Source organism: Microcaecilia unicolor, chromosome 4 (genome assembly GCF_901765095.1).
Source record: "Microcaecilia unicolor chromosome 4, aMicUni1.1, whole genome shotgun sequence".
Taxonomy (NCBI): domain Eukaryota; kingdom Metazoa; phylum Chordata; class Amphibia; order Gymnophiona; family Siphonopidae; genus Microcaecilia; species Microcaecilia unicolor.
Window position 1 is genome coordinate 214942945 of NC_044034.1, and position 18469 is coordinate 214961413.

General features: G+C 42.4%; 1 protein-coding gene across 3 annotated transcripts in view; it reads right to left on the reverse strand.

The window, feature by feature from the left end:
• Positions 1–18469, reverse strand: part of LSP1 (lymphocyte specific protein 1) — a 257446-nt gene that overhangs the window by 62626 nt on the left and 176351 nt on the right. For all 3 annotated transcript variants that reach the window (XM_030201230.1, XM_030201228.1, XM_030201229.1), the window contains one exon: positions 10559–10710. In XM_030201230.1, the coding sequence (XP_030057090.1) occupies positions 10559–10710 (152 nt within the window). The remainder of the gene's footprint in view (positions 1–10558; positions 10711–18469) is intronic.

Here is an 18469-nt window from a genome sequence, read left to right on the forward strand (position 1 = left end):
GCCAGATTCTATATATGGCGCTTAAAAAATCTGTGCAGAAAATATTTCCGCCTAAGCATATTCTATAAGCAGTGCCTAGATTTAGGTGCGGTATATAGAATACTCTGTCAATATCCTAGCGCCTAAAACTATGCACCTACATTTACACCAATGAAAACGTGGCATGTAGATTTAAGCGCAGAGGGCCATATTCTATAACAACACACACAAATTGTGGAATGCTCACAAAACACCCATTTTCCCACCTATAACCATGCCCCTTTTTGCCTGCATGCATTCAAATTTAGGCGTAGTGCATTACAGAATACGCTTAGGTGTCCTTTTACTAAGGTGCACTGAAAAATGGGCAGCGCTAGGGTAGGCGTGTGTTTTGGATGCATGCAGATCCATTTTTCAGCACACCTGTTAAAAAGGCCTTAAAAATGGACGTGCGGCAAAATCAAAATTGGCGCATGTCCATTTTGGGTCTGAGACCTTACCTCTACCCATTCACTTAGCGGTAAGGTCTCATGTGTTAACCGGGCAGTAATCGTCAACGTGTGTACAATGCCGATTACCACCCGGTTTTTGTCATTAGCCAAAAAATAAAATATATTTTACGATGCGCATAGCGGACACATTTAAAAAACTGAAATTACCTCCGAGCCAAGTTGTAGACAGGCAGTAACTCTGAATTGACACATGTTGTACACGTGTATGCGCCAATGCGACTTAGTAAAAGGGCCCCTTAGGGAGTAGTGTGCATAAATTCTAATTATTGCCAATTGGTGCTTTTATCAACACTGATTACCTTATTAAGCCAATTAAGTTAAGTGCGTTATTTTAGAATATTCTTGGATTTTGGCATGGAACACTAGGCACGCTATATAGAATCCAGGGGTAAGTGACCTTTATAGAGCAGATCTTAACAGAGTCTAACTTTGGGCACAAAAATCAAAGAGTAGGATGGGTAGGTTCTTCCAAAGAACACAAGGGAGACACAATGATTTTAGTACATAAGAATTTATTAAAAATAAACCAAAAGACTTGATGCAGTGGCTGTGTTTCGGCATATAAATGCCTGCCTCAGGAGTCTATAAGAGATGCAAATAAACATAGCGGTTGTAAAAGTTTATTGGTATTTAGTACTTTTTCACTGAACCGTTGCCAAAACGTATGCATATTTTTAAAATACATACCTCCAATCTTTGTTTGAGCATGCATTTTTTAAAAGAAGCTTATTCATATCCATATATCCTGCATCATCTATCCAGTTTTTAGTTTAGAAGTGACTATCAGACTCATTTTCGAAAGAGAAGAACGTCCATCTTTCGACATAAATCGGAAGATGGACATCCTTCTCCCAGGGACGTCCAAATTGGTATAATTGAAGCTCGATTTAGGAAGTCTCCAACTGCATTCAGTCGCAAGGATGGCCAAAGTTCAAGGGGGCGTGTCGGAGGTGTAGCGAAGGCAGGACTTGGGCATGCCTAACACTTGGACGTCCATGACCCATAATCGAAAAAACAAGGACATCCCTGACGAGCACTTGGACGTTTTCACCCAGATCTGTTTTTCTTACGACTAAGGCATAAAAAGGTGCCCGAAATGACCAGATGACCACCGGAGGGAATGGGGGATGACCTCCCCTTACTCCCCCAATGGTCACTAACCTCAAAAAACATCTTTAAAAATATTTTGTGCCAGCCTCTATGCCATATTCAGGTCCATGACAGCAGTATGCAGGTCCCTGGAGCAGTTCTAGTGGGTGCAGTGCACTTCAGACAGGCGGACCCAGCCCCATCCCCCCTACCTGTTATGTTTGTGGAGGAAACAGCGAGCCCTCCAAAACCCACCACAAACCCACTGTACCCACATCTAGGTGCCCCCCCTTCACCCGTAAGGGCTATGGTAGTGGTGTACAGTTGTGGGTACTGGGTTTTGGTGGGCTCAGCACACAAGGTAAGGGAGCTATGTTCCTGGGAGCAATTTATGAAGTCCACTGCAGTGCCCCCTACCTAGGGTGCCGGGTTGGTGTCCTGGCATGTCAGGGGGACCATTGCACTAGAAATGCTGGCTCCTCCCACCAGTGGCGTAGCCAAGGGTGGGCCCGGGTGGGCCCAGGCCCATCCACTTTGGGCTCAGGCCCACCCAGTAGCACCACACCTATGATGTGGCTGGCAGAGATCCCCAAGCCCCACCAGCCGAAAACTCCCAACTACTCTACCTCCTGCATACCTTGTAAATCGCATGTCTTCACCTGCAGTGAGCAGCGACTGATACATACTGTTCACACTGGCCCCACAGCCTTCCCTCTGATGTATTTCCGCCTATGCAGAAACAGGAAATTGCATCAGAGGGAAGACTGTGGGGCCAACATGAGCAGTGTGTATTAGTTGCTGCTTGCTGCCAGTGAAAATCTGCTATTTAAAAGGTATGTGGGGGAGGAGGGATGTTTGAGAGACCACATGGCATGCAGGCAAGAGGGGGACAGACCAAATCACTTGTGGGACAAGATAGTTGGTAGCGAAGGCGGGAAGGGGCGGGGCAGGGCGTGGTTACGAGATGGCCGGCTTCCCCTTATATTGGAAAAAAAAAAGCCAGCTCAAACGAGCATTTCGCCGGCTGGACTTGGTCCATTTATTTTTAGGACTAAGTCCCAAAAAAGTGCCCCAATTAACCAGATGATCACAGGAGGGAAGCGGGGATTACCTCCCCTTACTCCCCCAGTGGTCACCAACCCCCTCTCCCACACACAAAAAAAATTAAAGCATTTTTTGCGAGCCTATATGCCAGCCTCAAATGTCATACCCAGCTCCCTGATAGCAGTATGCAGGTCCTTGGAGCAGTTTCTAGTGGGTGCAGTGCACTTCAGGCCCAGGCCCTTCCCCCCCCCCCCCCCCCACCTGTTACACTTGTGGTGGTAAATGTGAGCCCTCCAAACCCCCCCAAAACCCACTATACCCACATGTAGGTGCCCCCCTTCACCCCTTAGGGCTGTGGTAATGCTGTAGAGTTGTGGCCAGTGGGTTGTGGGGCAGATTTGGGGGGCTCAGCACCCAAGGGAAGGGTGCAATGCACCTGGAAGCTAATTGTGTAATTTTTTAAATTTTTTAGAAGTGCCCCCTAGGGTGCCCAGTTGGTGTCCTGGCATGTGAGGTGGGCCAGTGCACTACAAATGCTGGCTCCTCCCACGCCCAAATGCCTTCCATTTCGCCGGGTTTGAGATAGCCGGGTCCAGTTTCCATTATGGCTGGAAAACGGAGCCGGCCATCTCATCTAAACCCAGCAATCCGCCGGTGATCCTATTCTAAACCCGGCGAGTGATTTGGCTGGCGCCAAGCATATTTTGAAAATACGCTTGGCTCCTCCCGCTTATGGCGCCGGCCCCAAAGATAGCCGGCCATCGATTTGGCCGGCGCCATTCGATTATGCCCCTCAAAGTTATTCAAAGTCGTTAAATCGCGGGAGGATTGTGAAAAATTACAAGAGAACCTTACGAGACTGGGAGACTGGGCGTCTAAATGGCAGATGATGTTTAATGTGAGCAAGTGAAAAGTGATGCATGTGGGAAAGAGGAACCCGAATTATAGTTACATCATGCAAGGTGCAGAGAAGGGCAACGAAAATGATAAAGGGGATGGGACGACTTCCCTATGAGGAAAGGCTAAAGCGGCTACGGCTCTTCAGCTTGGAGAAAAGATGACTGAGGGGAGATATGATAGAGGTCTATAAAATAATGAGTGGAGTTGAACGGGTAGATGTGAAGCGTCTGTTTATGCTTTCCAAAAATACTAGGACTAGGGGGCATGCGATGAAGCTACAATGTAGTAAATTTAAAACGAATTGGAGAAAATATTTCTTCACTCAACGTGTAATTGGGTTTTGGAATTCATTGCCAGAGAATGTGATAGGGGCAGTTAGCTTAGCAGAGTTTAAAAAAGGTTTGGATGGCTTCCTAAAGGAAAAGTCCATAGACCATTATTAAATAGACTTGGGAAAATCCACTATTTCTGGGATAAGCAGAACAAAATGTTTTGTACTTTTTGGGGATCTTGCCAGGTATTTGTGACCTGGATTGGCCACTGTTCGAAACAGGATGCTGGGCTTGATGGACCTTTGGTCTTTCCCAGTATGGCAATACTTATGTACTTCATACCATATGTAATGAGTTGGGCAGATTGGATAGACCGTACAGGTCTTTATTTATTTATTTATTTATTGGGTACATTTGTATCCCACATTTTCTCACCTATTTGCAGGCTCAATGTGGCTTACATAGTACCGTAAACGGCATTAGCCGATTCCGGTATGAACTAATACAAGTATGAACAATTACAAGGTGATATTGTGGTAGAGAGAGGTACATGTGTGGTAAATACAATTGGGGGGACATTAGAGAGGGAGAGGAAGAGTTAGGATATGTCCATTACGGTCTTTGGTTTCATTATGTCGCAGGTATCCAGGTTTTTTATGTTGGGTCGGTGGGATATGCTTTTCTGAACAGGTCTGCCACTATCTACTTTGTTTAGATAAAAATATTTTTACTAATTACAGGCCTGTTTCTAAGTTACCATTTTTGTCTAAGTTCTGGAAAATTAGATGACTTCTTAGAAAAAGTAAATATCTTACACCGAAATTAAACAAGCCTTAGAAAAAAATATCATTGCTTTAGAAAATATCATAGCCTTCATTGTGATTCTACTCTTTATTCAATCTCATCTTAATCAAGATAAGGAAGTTTTGTTGCTTTCGTTCTTATAGATCATGATCTTTTATTGCACTGACTGGCCAATATAGGCTTCAATGGAACTGTACCCAATTGGTTTTGCTTCTCCTTACAAGGGCGAACTTTTATTGTTCGATGGCAAGAGACATGTCCTACTTCACTCCCCCTTCACTGCAGGGTACCCTCAAGGTTTCATACTAGCTCCTATGCTCTTTAAGATCCTTCTAGCACCCTTGGCTCTGTTGACTCAAAGCCTGGGATTCACACTTTTTTTTTATTTCTGCTGACAACATTCAGCACTTGACACTCCTAATTCTCAGAACAAAGCTTAGTAAGCTTATGGATTGGTTTAGTGTAATTTATTTAATCTTGATATCCCGCCTTCCAAAAAATCAAAGCAGTTTACAAACAATAAAATAACAATTTTTAAATGAAAGGAAAAAAAAGTACAACTCACGATAGAAAAGGAGAAAGTACAATCAAGAGACAAAGAGTAAAACAAGTACAATAAAACAAATGCAATAAAATAACAACGGGAGCCGACGGCTGCCATACATGCTGGGTCCAGACGTTATAACTCAAGACTGAAGGAGTATGCAATAGTGAATAAATGAGCCTTTAAAGCAAGGATAGGACTGTTCATTACAAAGTACAAAGGGTAAAACATTCCAAAGAGTTGGACTTAAAGAGAAAAAAGCAAAATGATGACTGGATTGAAGTCTGATATGGCTAATAGCAGGGGTAACCAGTTGGTTCTGGTTAGATAAACGTAAAGAACTTAGGGGTCCTTTTATTAAGCAACATGAAAAAGGGCCCTGCGGTAGCGGCAGGGGCCATTTTTCCTGCGTGACAAAGCCCTTTATACCGCAGTGAGTAAAATGTCCAGAAACAGTGGCCACGCAGTAAGATAACCCTTACCACGTGGCTATGTGGTGGGCATCCATTGAGGTGTGCAGTGATGCCTGATTACCGCCAGGTTAGTGCTGCACTATAGAAAAAACAAATTATGGAGCACCAGAAATGGCGCGCGCTCCAGACGGAACTCTGCTGGCGACCGCATTGGGCCGGCAGTAGTTCCAGATTAGCTAGCAGTAGTCACATCCTTGCCACCAGTCATGCAATATATAAAAAGTGGCACTGCAAATATAATACCAACATCAAAACTAAACAAAAATAATTTCCTACAAGAAAACACATATTTAAACTTTGTTCTAAGACCTTTTTAATAACTCATGGATATGCTCCAGAATATTTAGAAAATCTAATCCATCTCTAAATTAGAAATTCAGTGCCACGATGCAGATTGTCCTTGCTATTCCAATGCCCAGCCCAAGGGGTGTGAAATATAAAACTCTGTTTATATTCAAATCTATTTATTAAGAAACATGGTACAGTAAAACCAACAATATATGACCACAGATTAAAGAATATAAAACCCTGTTTAATGGAATCTTATTTTTATCAATCACCATGCTAGTGGAATTCATTGCCATTAAAAATTCAGCAAACTTTTCATTATTCTACATTATTATTTATTTATTTATTATTTATTGCATATGTATCCCACGTTCCCCCACCTATTTGCAGGCTCAATGTGGCTTACATAGATTTGTTAACATTATCATTTCAGGATATCAGATACAGTTAGTAATGTGTAGCGATCAGGGAAGGGAAGAGAGAGGAAGGAAGAGAGTGATTGGGGTAGTTGTAGAAGTTGGGTGTTCATAATTGAGTGGGTTGACGAGGTGACTTAGTGAGGTGGTAGGCTCTCATTGTAGGCCTTGTTGAAGAAGAATGTTTTCAGAGATTTTCGAAAGATAGTTGTTTCATTGATTGCTTTCAAATCTGTAGGTAATGCATTCCATAACTGTGTGCTCATGTACATTTAAGAAAGCCATCAAAATCTATTTATAGGTCCTATTTTACAAATAGATTTTTTTAAATTATATTTCTTTCTGATATTTTTAATTGATGTATCTTCCAGGAGTTTTGTCCTGCTTCTTTGGATTTTTGTGCACCGCTTGGAACTCTTCAGGGTCATCGCAGTACAGAAGTGTAAAATGCAGTAGTCATAGAGTATTATCAGCAGAATATCTTACCTCGGTCACATATGCACAGAAGCCTTAAAACAACCAATATACACCAGAAGTAAAAACCATAAAAAGTGTCTCTTGCTGCTACAGGCTGGCAAGGAGTGCAGCTGGGATCAAATTAATGCTATAAAAAGCAAATCTACCTGAAGGATCCACGTTGTTCAGGGACAGACTGAGCCAGTCCTGGTTTTACCCTCATTGCATACAATGGGAGTAAAACCAAGACTGGCTGAGGTTGCCTCTGATGACCTGGAGTCTGGTAGCTCATAAGCTTTTCAGATTCAAACTGTACGAGCAGCTACAGTTGACAGGAAGCAAATTATTAAGGGCTGCAGGATTGCCTAGTCCAGGGGTAGGCAACTCCGGTCCTCGAGAGCCGCAGGCAGGTCAGGTTTTCAGGATATCCACAATGAATATGCAGGAGATAGATTTGCAAGCACTGCCTCCATGGTATGCAAATCTATCTCCTGCATATTCATCGTGGATATCCTGAAAACCTGACCTGCCTGCGGCTCTCGAGAACCGGAGTTGCCTACCCCTGGCTTAGTCCAAACATGACTGACCAGGCCTTTCACAGGCACACAATCCATTTGTAGCCTATCAAGCAGAAAGATATGGAGGGGCATTTTTGCTATGACGTCTAACAGGCTTATTTTCGAAAGAGAAGGGTGCCCATCTTCCGACACAAATTGGGAGGTGGGCGTCCTTCTCTCAGGGTTTGCCCAAATTGGCATAATCAAATGCCGATTTTGAGCGTCCTCAACTGCTTCCCGTCGTGGGGATGACCAAAGTTCACGGGGGGGTGTCAGCACCATAGCGAATGCGGGACTGGGGCGTGATTAAGAGATGGGCGTTCTTGGCTGATAATGGAAAAAAGAAGGGCATCCCTGACGAGCACTTGGCCGACTTTACTTGGTCTATTTTTTCTGCCGACCAAGCCATGAAAAGGTGCCCAAACTGACCAGATGACCACCGGAGGGTATCGGGGATGACCTCCCCTTACTCCCAATGGTAGCCAACCCCCTTCCACCCTAAAAAAAAATACTTTAACAAGTTTTTTTGCCAGCCTCAAATGTCATACCCAGCTCCATGACAGCAGTATGCAGGTCCCTGGAGCAGTTTTAGTGGGTGCAGTGCACATCAGCCAGGCGGACCCAGGTCCACCCCCCCCCCCCCCCCCCCCCACCTGTTACACTTGTGATGGTAAATGTGAGCCCTCCAAAACCCACCCGAAACCCACTGTACCCACACGCAGGTGCCCCCCTTCACCCCTTAGGGCTATGGTAGTGGTGTACAGTTGTGGGGAGTGGGTTTTGGGGGGCTCAACACCCAAGGTAAGGGAACTATGCACCTGGGAGCAATTTCTGAAGTCCACTGTTGTGCCCCCTAAGGTGCCAGGTTGGTGTCCTGGCATGTCAGGGGGACCAGTGCACTAAGAATTCTGGCTCCTCCCATGACCAAAGGGCTTGGATTTGGTCGTTTTTGAGATGGGCGTCCTCTGTTTCCATTAAGGCTGAAAACCGGGACGACCATCTCTAAGGTCGACCATCTCAACATTTAGGTCAACCATCTCTAAAGTCAACCTAAATGTTGAGAATTGGTCGTCCCCAACCGTATTAGCGAAACAAAAGATGGACGCCCATCTTGTTTTGATAATACGGGTTTCCCCGCTCCTTCGCGGGGCCGTCCTGCAAGGACGCCCTCATGAAAACTTGGGCGCCCTGTTCGATTATGCCCCCCCACGTCAGTCCAGAATCCAAGCGGCGAATATAACCATTTTCAAAACAGCAACTCGCCTTTTTTTTTCCCGAAAATGGCTATTTGCCAGGTGTGTTTGTGCTCTACGCATTTATCTTTTTGGTCTGTTTTTGAATTAAAAATGTACAAGTGAAAAATACACAAAATCTAACCATTGGGATGTAGGAGGAGCCAGCATTCTTAGTAGACTGACTAAACAGACATCCCAGCAGAGCAGTGGGGCATCCTAGGGTGGATTTCACATAAAAGCTTACAGGTACACGTCATAAGTACATATGTACATAAGTATTGCCATACTGGCAAAGACCAAAGGTCCATCGAGCCCAGCATCCTTTTTCCAACAGTGGCCAATCCAGGTCACAAATACCCGGTAAGATCCCAAAAATGTACACAACATTTTATACTGCTTATCCCAGAAATAGTGGATTTTCCCCCAAGTCCATTTAATAACGTTCTATGGACTTTTCCTTTAGGAAGCCGTCCAAACCTTTTTTAAACTCCACTAAGCTATCCGCCTTTACCACATTCTCTGGCAACGAATTTCAGAGTTTAATTACACGTTGAGTGAAGAAAAATTTTCTCCGATTCGTTTTAAAAATTTACTACGTTGTAGCTTCATCGCATGCCCCCTAGTCCTAGTATTTTTGGAAAGCGTGAACAGATGCTTCACATCTACCCATTCAACTCCACTCATTATTTTATAGACCTCTATCATATCTTCCCTCAGCCGCCTTTTCTCCAAGCTGAAGAGCCCTAGCCGCTTTAGCCTTTCCTCATAGGGAAGTTGTCCCATCCCCTTTATCATTTTCGTTGCCCTTTTCTGCACCTTTTCTAATTCCACTATATCTTTTTTGAGATGCGGCGACCAGAATTGTATGGTGAGCCCTCCAAAACCCACTAAAAACTTTCTGTTCCCAACTATATAACACTGCAATAGCCCTTATGTCTGCAAGTGTCACCTATATGTGGGTACAGTAAGTTTTTGGTGGGTTTTGTGGGGCTGGCACATTCCACCACAAGTGTAACAGCTGGAGTGGATTATGAGCCTGGGTCCTCCACAGTGAACTGCGCCAACCACTAGACGCCTCCAGGGACCTGCTTGCTGCTCTAATGGGACTGGCCATAACATCTGAAGCTGTCATAGAACCTGGTATGTACTGCTTCATTCACATTTTTGGGGGTGAGAGAGGGTCAGTGACCACTGAGGGAATAAGGGAGTGTCATTCCTTTATTCCTCCAGTGGTAGGTAATCTGGTCATTTAGGGTACTTTTTGTGGCTTTGTCATTATTAAAACAGGTCTAGCTCAAAACATCTTAGTTTTAGTCCTGGACATTTTTGTTTTTTTTTCCATTACGGCAGAAAAATGTCCAAGTATTAAAACGCCCTAATCCCAACCCCAACATGTCCCCTTGTGATTTGGATGCACTGCAGATGAACTGCATAGATAAACATCTGCAAAATAGGTTTGAAAATAGCAATTTGAACATTTTGGCAAGCAAAACATCCAAATGCTGCTTTATGCCACTTTTTAGACATTTTTCTCTTTTGAAAATGAGCCCCTAAGTGTCACCTTAAAAAAGTTCCATATACCATTTTAAGGAAGTGTAATACCAGTTGAAAAATAGTCCTCTTCCTCACTCTTTTTCAATGTAAGTTTGAAATGAGGACTAGCCAAAAAATCTCCCTCCTGGAATGGGTAACTTGGCAGCTCTACTTAATCCTGCCCTGAGCACAACCCTCTTTGTCATACATTTTCCAAATCATTCTTAAAACATCTTCTTTAAAATGGGCAAATCTATCCCTGTCAGAGTAAAGCATACCCAGGTATAAGTATAAGCAATTTTTACAATATGGATATGGATAATCATTGCCCAACCAGACTCAATTAAGTATGACCTAAGGCAGATTTGAACCCAGAGCTTTAGAAATGTTCAGAAAATACCAATCCTGTATGTCACCAGTGGGCCTAACATCAATAATTTAGACAATGGACGTTACCTCAGTATACTTTTGCTCTGAACATGGTACTCTGATGTCATTTCCTTTTGGAAAACATCTTCATTGCTCTCCTCATGCATCATTTCCTTTTGAACCCAGGTGCTAGAGGTGCAAGAACCATCTGTTTCATTCTCCAGATCCCTTGGTTTGAACTGAATAAAATGAAGAAACAGAAATAAGCAAAATATGTTTAAAGTAAAAGCACAATAAGAAATCATTTTGTTTAAATGTTGTATTATTATGAAGATTCCACATGTAGAGAGGCCATGCCCTCAACACACACACACATAATGCACAGAGCTCAATATTTCAGAACAGGGGACATTCAAACATGGGAAATTAACTGTATACAGATTTCAAGGAGACATGGAAATGGAGGAAAGAGGGAGTGGCATGGGCAGGCCTACAATACAGACATGGATTCCCCATTTCACAGAGGGAATTCATCTCTGTACTGAAAAGATGTCAGAATTTACAGTTTGCCCAAGTACCCATTTACAATTATTGTCTATCTTTTAGATTTTAGATTAACATCTCATTTTTGTTCTACTTTTAATGTAGGTTATCCCATAGTCAAAGGAATTTTACTGAAAACATTTAATGACAGCTCATTCTGCTATCAATCTAGCAAGATGTAGCATAACCTTCCAGTATCCATAAGAAGTAAACTTAATTATTTAGCATTTCAAAAATTGCTAAAGGCCCATTTATTCAATAAACATTTAGATTAATTCTATTAGTTCTTTGTTCTTTTTTTAACTGACTATTTTAGTTGTAACCCACTTTGATTCTCTGGTTGAAAAAGGCGGAACATAAATGCTTGTTTGGATTGGATTGGATGTATAAGTGCCTGCTGAAAGGGGCAGTTGTAAATCCCCTAATCCCCCCCCCCTCCCTGATGTCCCTAGACCCTTTGCCCCCAAGGTATCTCTTCCACCACCTCTAAACAGAGCAACAATCCCCCTACAGTCCATCCCCCAATTCCAGCCCCTGCACAACAACAAATTCCATCAAATGGCATCCCCCCACCCCCACAATCCGATGACAGGCCTCCCACATCTGGGGAAGCTCCCAACATGTAGACCCACCCAATACCCTCTGTCCCCCTACCACTCTATGAACTTACCGGGAATGGGGCAGAAGTGATGTCCACTCACTCCTGCCTTGATGATCAGGCCATCCAAAATTGCCGCCATTTTCAATGACCTGATCATTGAGGTGGGAGTGAGTGGGCATTGCTCCTGTCCCATTAGACCCCAGGGACCCTTGGAGTATGTCAAGGGGGAGCCTGATGAGAAGCCCAATGTTGCCACCTTAGACTTTGCGGGAGAGGGTACTACTGGTTGGAAGCTTACCAACATGGAGGAATTTGCCATGGAGGGGTCACCATGGGGGCAAGTCATTGTTGTCATGGTGGGACTGTCATTGGAGGCAGCTGTTGTCAAAGGTCTTGCCAGGTGAGTCTGCTGACACTGGGATTGGTGAACTTTACAGAAGGAGCAAAAATGTTAGAAAGCTATTCCTATGTCTAGGTGGGAAGGATTTCTCTGTCTGTTTTACCCTCATACAGCTTTCTAAAATCACTGCTCCCACTGTATGAAGAGGGAATCTGACATGCATCTGTTTTACAACAGATTCTAAGTTTGGCAAAGCCTCTTGTACAATAGTTTAGGTTTAGTTTTAGATTTAGATTTATTTGATAAACCCAGTTCCACTAAAATGAGCATGCACGCGATACGAGGGGAGGTGCAGGGCAGGCAATACAGTGGAGACCAGAACTGGACAACGTTTCAGCTGGCAGGGGTCCACAACCCCCGACAGCCAAGATATGTGAGGAGGCGGCAAAGGCAGGGAGGCAGGCCAAAATGTGCCCCCCACTTTGGGCTCTGGACCCCCTCCATGTTGAGGTCTGGTTATGCAACTGGATAAACTGCTTTAATAAACATATATCACAATGGTTTTCACAATATTAAAAACATGAAAACAAATATAACAAATACAAAGGAACTTCAATGTTTCAACAGAATAATATAGACAAAAAAAAGAAAGGTCTTAAAATCACATAATAAAAATACAGACAAAGCAAACAGATATAAGTATTCACCATGCAATGCTGAGACTAGCCAACGTAGAGGGTCATCTAGCTGCAAACTCTGAGAAGGCCAAAGTGAAAAAATAAGATTTAAGAGCTGATTTAAATTGACTATGAGATTGTTCTAAATGTAAGTCCTGGAGTAGTGAATTCCAGAGAAAAGGGGCCAAACAAAAGAAGGGAATAATGGGTAGAGTCAAGGTGGAAAAAAGAGCAGAAATTTAACAGCTGAGCGTAAATGATGTGATGGTTTACATGAACCCAATAGAGATGACAAATCTGAATTTCCGATCATATACTTTATAACGATACACTTAATCACCTGTTACTATGCTAGCTTTCTCTCACCATCGTTTACTAGCGGATTGTTAGTTACCTACATCTCCGGTCACCAGCTGAATGTAAGTTTAGTCTAATATGGTTGTTCCTAATAAGTTATATCCACGGTTGTTACCAGTTCCTACATTCTACACTACAATGTAATCTAAGCCCTAAACGTTTGAAGTGTCAGTTCCTTAAGAGGTCCTTTTACTAAGGTGAGCTGAAAAATGGTCTGCGCTGGTGTAGACGAGTGTATTGGACGCGCGCAGGTCCATTTTTCAGCGCACCTGGAAAAAAGGCTTTTTTGTTTTGGCTGAAAATGGACGTGCGGCAAAATAAAAATTGGCGTGCGTCCATTTTGGGCTTCAGACCTCACCACCACCCAAGTCTCATGCGTTAACCGGGCAGTAATCGTCAGCGAACATACACTGCCGATTACCACCCTGTTAGTGCCGCGCGTTAAAAATGAAATTACCGCTCGGGCCACGCGGTAGCCAGGCAGTAGTTCCAAACTGGCAAGCGTTGGGAGCGCACAGGCATCTACGCAGCTTTGTAAAAGGTCCCTAAGTTTCCTTGCAGTTTTGTTACAAGGTTAGTTCTCACAACTGTTACTAGTTTTTACTTTTATGTAAGCCGCACCGAACTGAACATGCTTTTGGATAATGTGGGATATAAATAAATGAAATGAAATGAAAAGATGGAGAGTGACTGTAAAAAGAGTGTTATGTGCTAACAAAAGAATCTTGAATTTAACACGATATGCAACCAATAGCCAATGTATGGAAATTCCCCATGTCCTGATATGGGTGAGTGAATTCCCTTCTCCACATACTATGTAAAATCTGCCTGTACATCTATCAAAAAGAGATTTACTTCTTCAACAATTTTTCCTTAAAAAAAAAAAAAATATATATATATATATACACATACACACATTCACTTTGATGGTCCATCTGCCTGTGTATGCATTAAACCTCATTTTACACAAAACATAGGGACTGAAATTGAGATGTCCAGGCTGGAATGTGCTCAGTTCCAGTGGTATTTTTTAAAAGGAGCAGCCATTATACAAATAAGAGAAAGGGAAAGTGAATGCCATTTGATATACTGCCTTTCTGTGGTTAAAATGAAAACAATCTATATAATATATAGGTACAATACAGTCTCAAATTATCCAAAGTAAACAGGACCAAGCCATGGGTAAATGAAAAGTCAGATAATACAGAAAACAATGGTAACTCTTAAAAAATACACGGAAAAATACTTTATGCATAAAGAACAGACACAGGGCATCTGTATTTAAGATATTATTTATTAACACTAACCAGCAACCAACGTATGAAGCCAGAAAACAGGAAGAGAACTTGCACTCTTCTTAACAGCAATGCGATGACATCACCAAGGGGCCTGTTGGATATGCCGGATGGTTGGATAATCGAGATTGTACTGTACTTGTTTTGTACATGGGGCAATGAAAGGTTAAGTGACCTGCCCGGAGTCACAAGGAGCTGCAGTGGGAATCGAACCTGGTTCTCAGGCCACTACACTAACAATTAGGCTAGTCAAGTTGAAAAAAAGTGAATGGCACAGACCCGGCAGCTTCCACGTGGGAGTGGCGATTTTACAACCTCCATATGTAAGTGATGCCACATACACGTGTGTTTGCCCTGTTTTACAAATCTAAATAGTAAGCCTGCAGTTTAAACTTGTTGTGGAGGAGTAGCCTAATGGTTAGTGTTGAGATTCTGGGGAACTGGGTTCAATTCCCAATGCAGCTTGTGAATCTGGGCAAGTCATTTAACCCTCCATTAACAGGAATGCCCTCCCGCGGGAGGTGGTGGAGATGAAAACTGTAATGGAATTCAAACATGCATGGGATAAACACAAAGGAATCCTGTTTAGAAGGAGATTGGGTGGCGATGCCAGCAATCGGGAAACAAAATGGGAGCCGGTCTATGCCCTAATCGTGACTGAATAGATAGGGATGGGCTGGAGTGTAAATTTTAAGGGGCTTCAAAGTTAGCTTCAGAACTTAGTACAAGAACAGTGCTGGGCAGACTTCTATGGTCTGTGCCCTGAGAAAGAATCAATCTCAGGTCTACATATAAAGTATCACATACCATGTAAATGAGTTTATCTTGTTGGGCAGACTGGATGAACCGTACAGGTCTTTATCTGCTGTCATTTACTATGTTACTATCCAGCTTATTTTCAAAGGAGAAGGGCGGCCATCTTCAGACACAAATCAGGAGATGGGCGGCCTTCTCCTAAGGGCGCCCAAATCGGCATAATTGAAAGCCGATTTTGGGCGGCTTCAACTGCTTTACGTCGTGGGGACGGCCAAAGTTCAAGGGGGCATGTCGGCAATGTACCGAAGGTGGGGTGGGGCATGGTTAAGAGATGGCCGTCTTCGGCCGATAATGGAAAAAAGAAGGGCGGCCCTGACGAGCATTTGGCTGACTTTACTTGGTTCCTTTTTGTTCATGACCAAGCCTTGAAAAGATGCCCAAACTAACCAGATGACCACCAGAGGGAATTGGGGTTTCCTCATACGCTGAGGCTACTTTTAGTGCAGCAATAATATGACCTCATTTCCCCTATTAATGGCCATGCATTAATTTCCCCATTATTGCACGGCCATTAACGCCTGAGAATTACCAACACCTATTTTCTAGGCAGGGCTCACGCGCTAACCATGCGCTGATTAGTGCAGTACACATCTACTCTCTACCTCCAGACACATCCCCAACACTAAAAAATAAAATAACATCCATATTTTAGTGCATGGGAAGCATAGGCCGATCCCAAAACTACCGCGGGACGACTGAGCACTCCCCACGATAATGGTTATTAACCTTCCATAAGCATGCATTAGTGCTTACCGCAGCTTATAGTAAAAGGGCCCCACACGTATAAAACAAATAGACAAATAGCTCTAGTCATAAAATTAAACCAAAACATTTACCCTCCAGTAAATCATAAGTATACCAGGCCTGCTAGGTATTTTGCAAATGTGGAGAACAGGTTTGGGTGCAGATTGCCCGTGTTATCTTTGGTTTCATGCACTTTTACTGAATTTTATTTTATTGTCTATTTGTACTTATTTTAATTTTTGTAAAGCTGCTTAGGATTTGCGATCGGTGGGACATAAATACTGCAAATAAATAAATTAATTAAATAATAACTATTTATATATGTTTTTTTATTCCAATGTTTATTTTCTGCTCTATCTTTCCAAATCTAGGCAGAGTATATAGTTACATACACAGTTTATCAGTCATAACATATATATAAAAAAATAAAATAAAATAATGTAAAACCACAAAATAAAATCAGTACATCATACATACTATCAAAACATACTCATAATATTCATTTACACATAATTGGAACCAAACATCTGAACAGTTTCTTCAGGCACACAGTTATTGACCTTCACAATCAAGCAAAAATAATATAACATCAGCTCATCATTCCTCTCATGCATTAATGTTATATGCTTCCTGAAATAAAAATGTCTTAAATTATCTCTCAAGCCATTCCACCTACTACAGTAACCAGATTATCAGGCTATGGATATTTAAAGACAGAAATCAAAATAATGTTTTCCCTTAAAACTTACGGATCTAGCCCAAAACTGAAAGAAGTGCTTATATGAATTACTTTACAGTACTGTGGTTGTTCTTGTAAATAATTCATTTTTTCGGGCAAAAGAAATTAACACAGTTTTTCTCTCTCTGTAGATAATCTTGTGCTCTATGACTGTAAACCCCACCAATAAAATGGAAGTTGACATGACCATTAGAATTCAGGTGATAAAGTATGAAATCCCCATTTCTGTTATAATACATTATTAATAGCCCATCTCTGCATTAGCAAGGTCACAACAGAAAGCATTGGTGGCAGGACTAAAACTTCAACTCTCAGTGGAAAACTGTGTGAGTCTAATTCACAGGGGCCCAAGAATCCATGCCAGGCTTTCCTTGGGACTGTTTCAAGTGGAAGATGTTAGCTATCAAAATGCAGTGCCAGAGAATGGGAAGTGGGGAGAAGAGGAAACATGTTTGTATAACTGCAACCACACCACAGAGGAAAAATATTTACCAGTTGTATGTAATCAAAAGCAATCGTCTGACACATTATTTACTAACAAGATTAGCAGAAAGCCATCACTGTGATTTCTGGAATGAAAAAAGAAACCTTGGAGAAATTGAACTTGGCACGCTATCAGGCCCGGTAATGAAGCATTCTACATTTCACATTCTACATTTCACATTTCAATTTCATTGGATATACACAAATAAATACATAGATATTTAAGTGGTTTTTACAATATAAATAAGGGGACAAGGAATGGGTAATATATAAGAAGGCCTACAATCAAAACTCATATATAATTTAACTAAGAAAAAGGAGTGATGCTAAATGTTACTTTAACACGAGAGGGAGAATGCAAAGAATTCTAGACAGGAAGGATTGCTGCGTGGGAGGACCACAACCATCAAGCCCAGGAACCAGGAAGAAAGCAAGAACTAAAGATGAATTGAAGGGAAGGCCTGCATAAAGTCATTGGGGCCCTTTTGCTCAGCCGAGTAAGCGTTTAAGCGTGTCCAACACGTGCCAAAATGGAGTTATCGCATGGCTACCACGTGGCTGTTAGCAGTAATTTCATTTTTGGCGCATGTCCAATATGCGCGGCCGAAAAATAATTTTTATTTTCTGCCGCATGTATCGGACACGTGCCAAGTGGCATTTTGCATGTGTAGGTCATTATTGCCTGGTTACCGCATGAGACTTTACCACTAGGTCAATGACTGGTGGTAAGGTCTCAGACCCAAAATGGACGCACGGCAATGTTGAAATTGAACACTGAAAAAACACACTGCCTCATCCTTTCATCTCAGCATAACAAGTACAAACCCACAACCACAAACACTCCAGGACACACCCTCCCCATCTCAGACAGCCTAAAAATACTCGGCATCACAATTGAACGCAACCTTACTCTTGAGAGCCAAGTAAACTCCGTAATATAGAAAATGTTCTACTCAATGTGGAAACTTAAACACGTAAAACCTTTCTTCCAAAGGGAAATTTTTCGAAACCTAATACAATCAATGGTCCTAAGCCATGCAGATTATTGCAACGGAATCTATGCGGGATGTAAAGAACAACTCACAAAAAACCTCCAACCTGCCTAAAACACAGCAGCCAGGCTGATATTCGGCAAAACACGATTCGAAAGTGCAAAACCTCTCCGAGAAAAGCTGCATTGGCTCCCAATCAAAGAACAGATCGTCTTCAAAATCTGCACCCTGATCCACAAAATTATCTAAACTTCCACTACCCAAGCAGCAAAAGACTCAAATACAAATCCACTTATGCATCCAGCTTTTCCTGGTCTCAAACCGATACATTTTATTATATGATCGGTCCCACCTTACAACACCTGGGTATATAATGGGACAACCTTTACATAAGAACATATGAATTGCAAC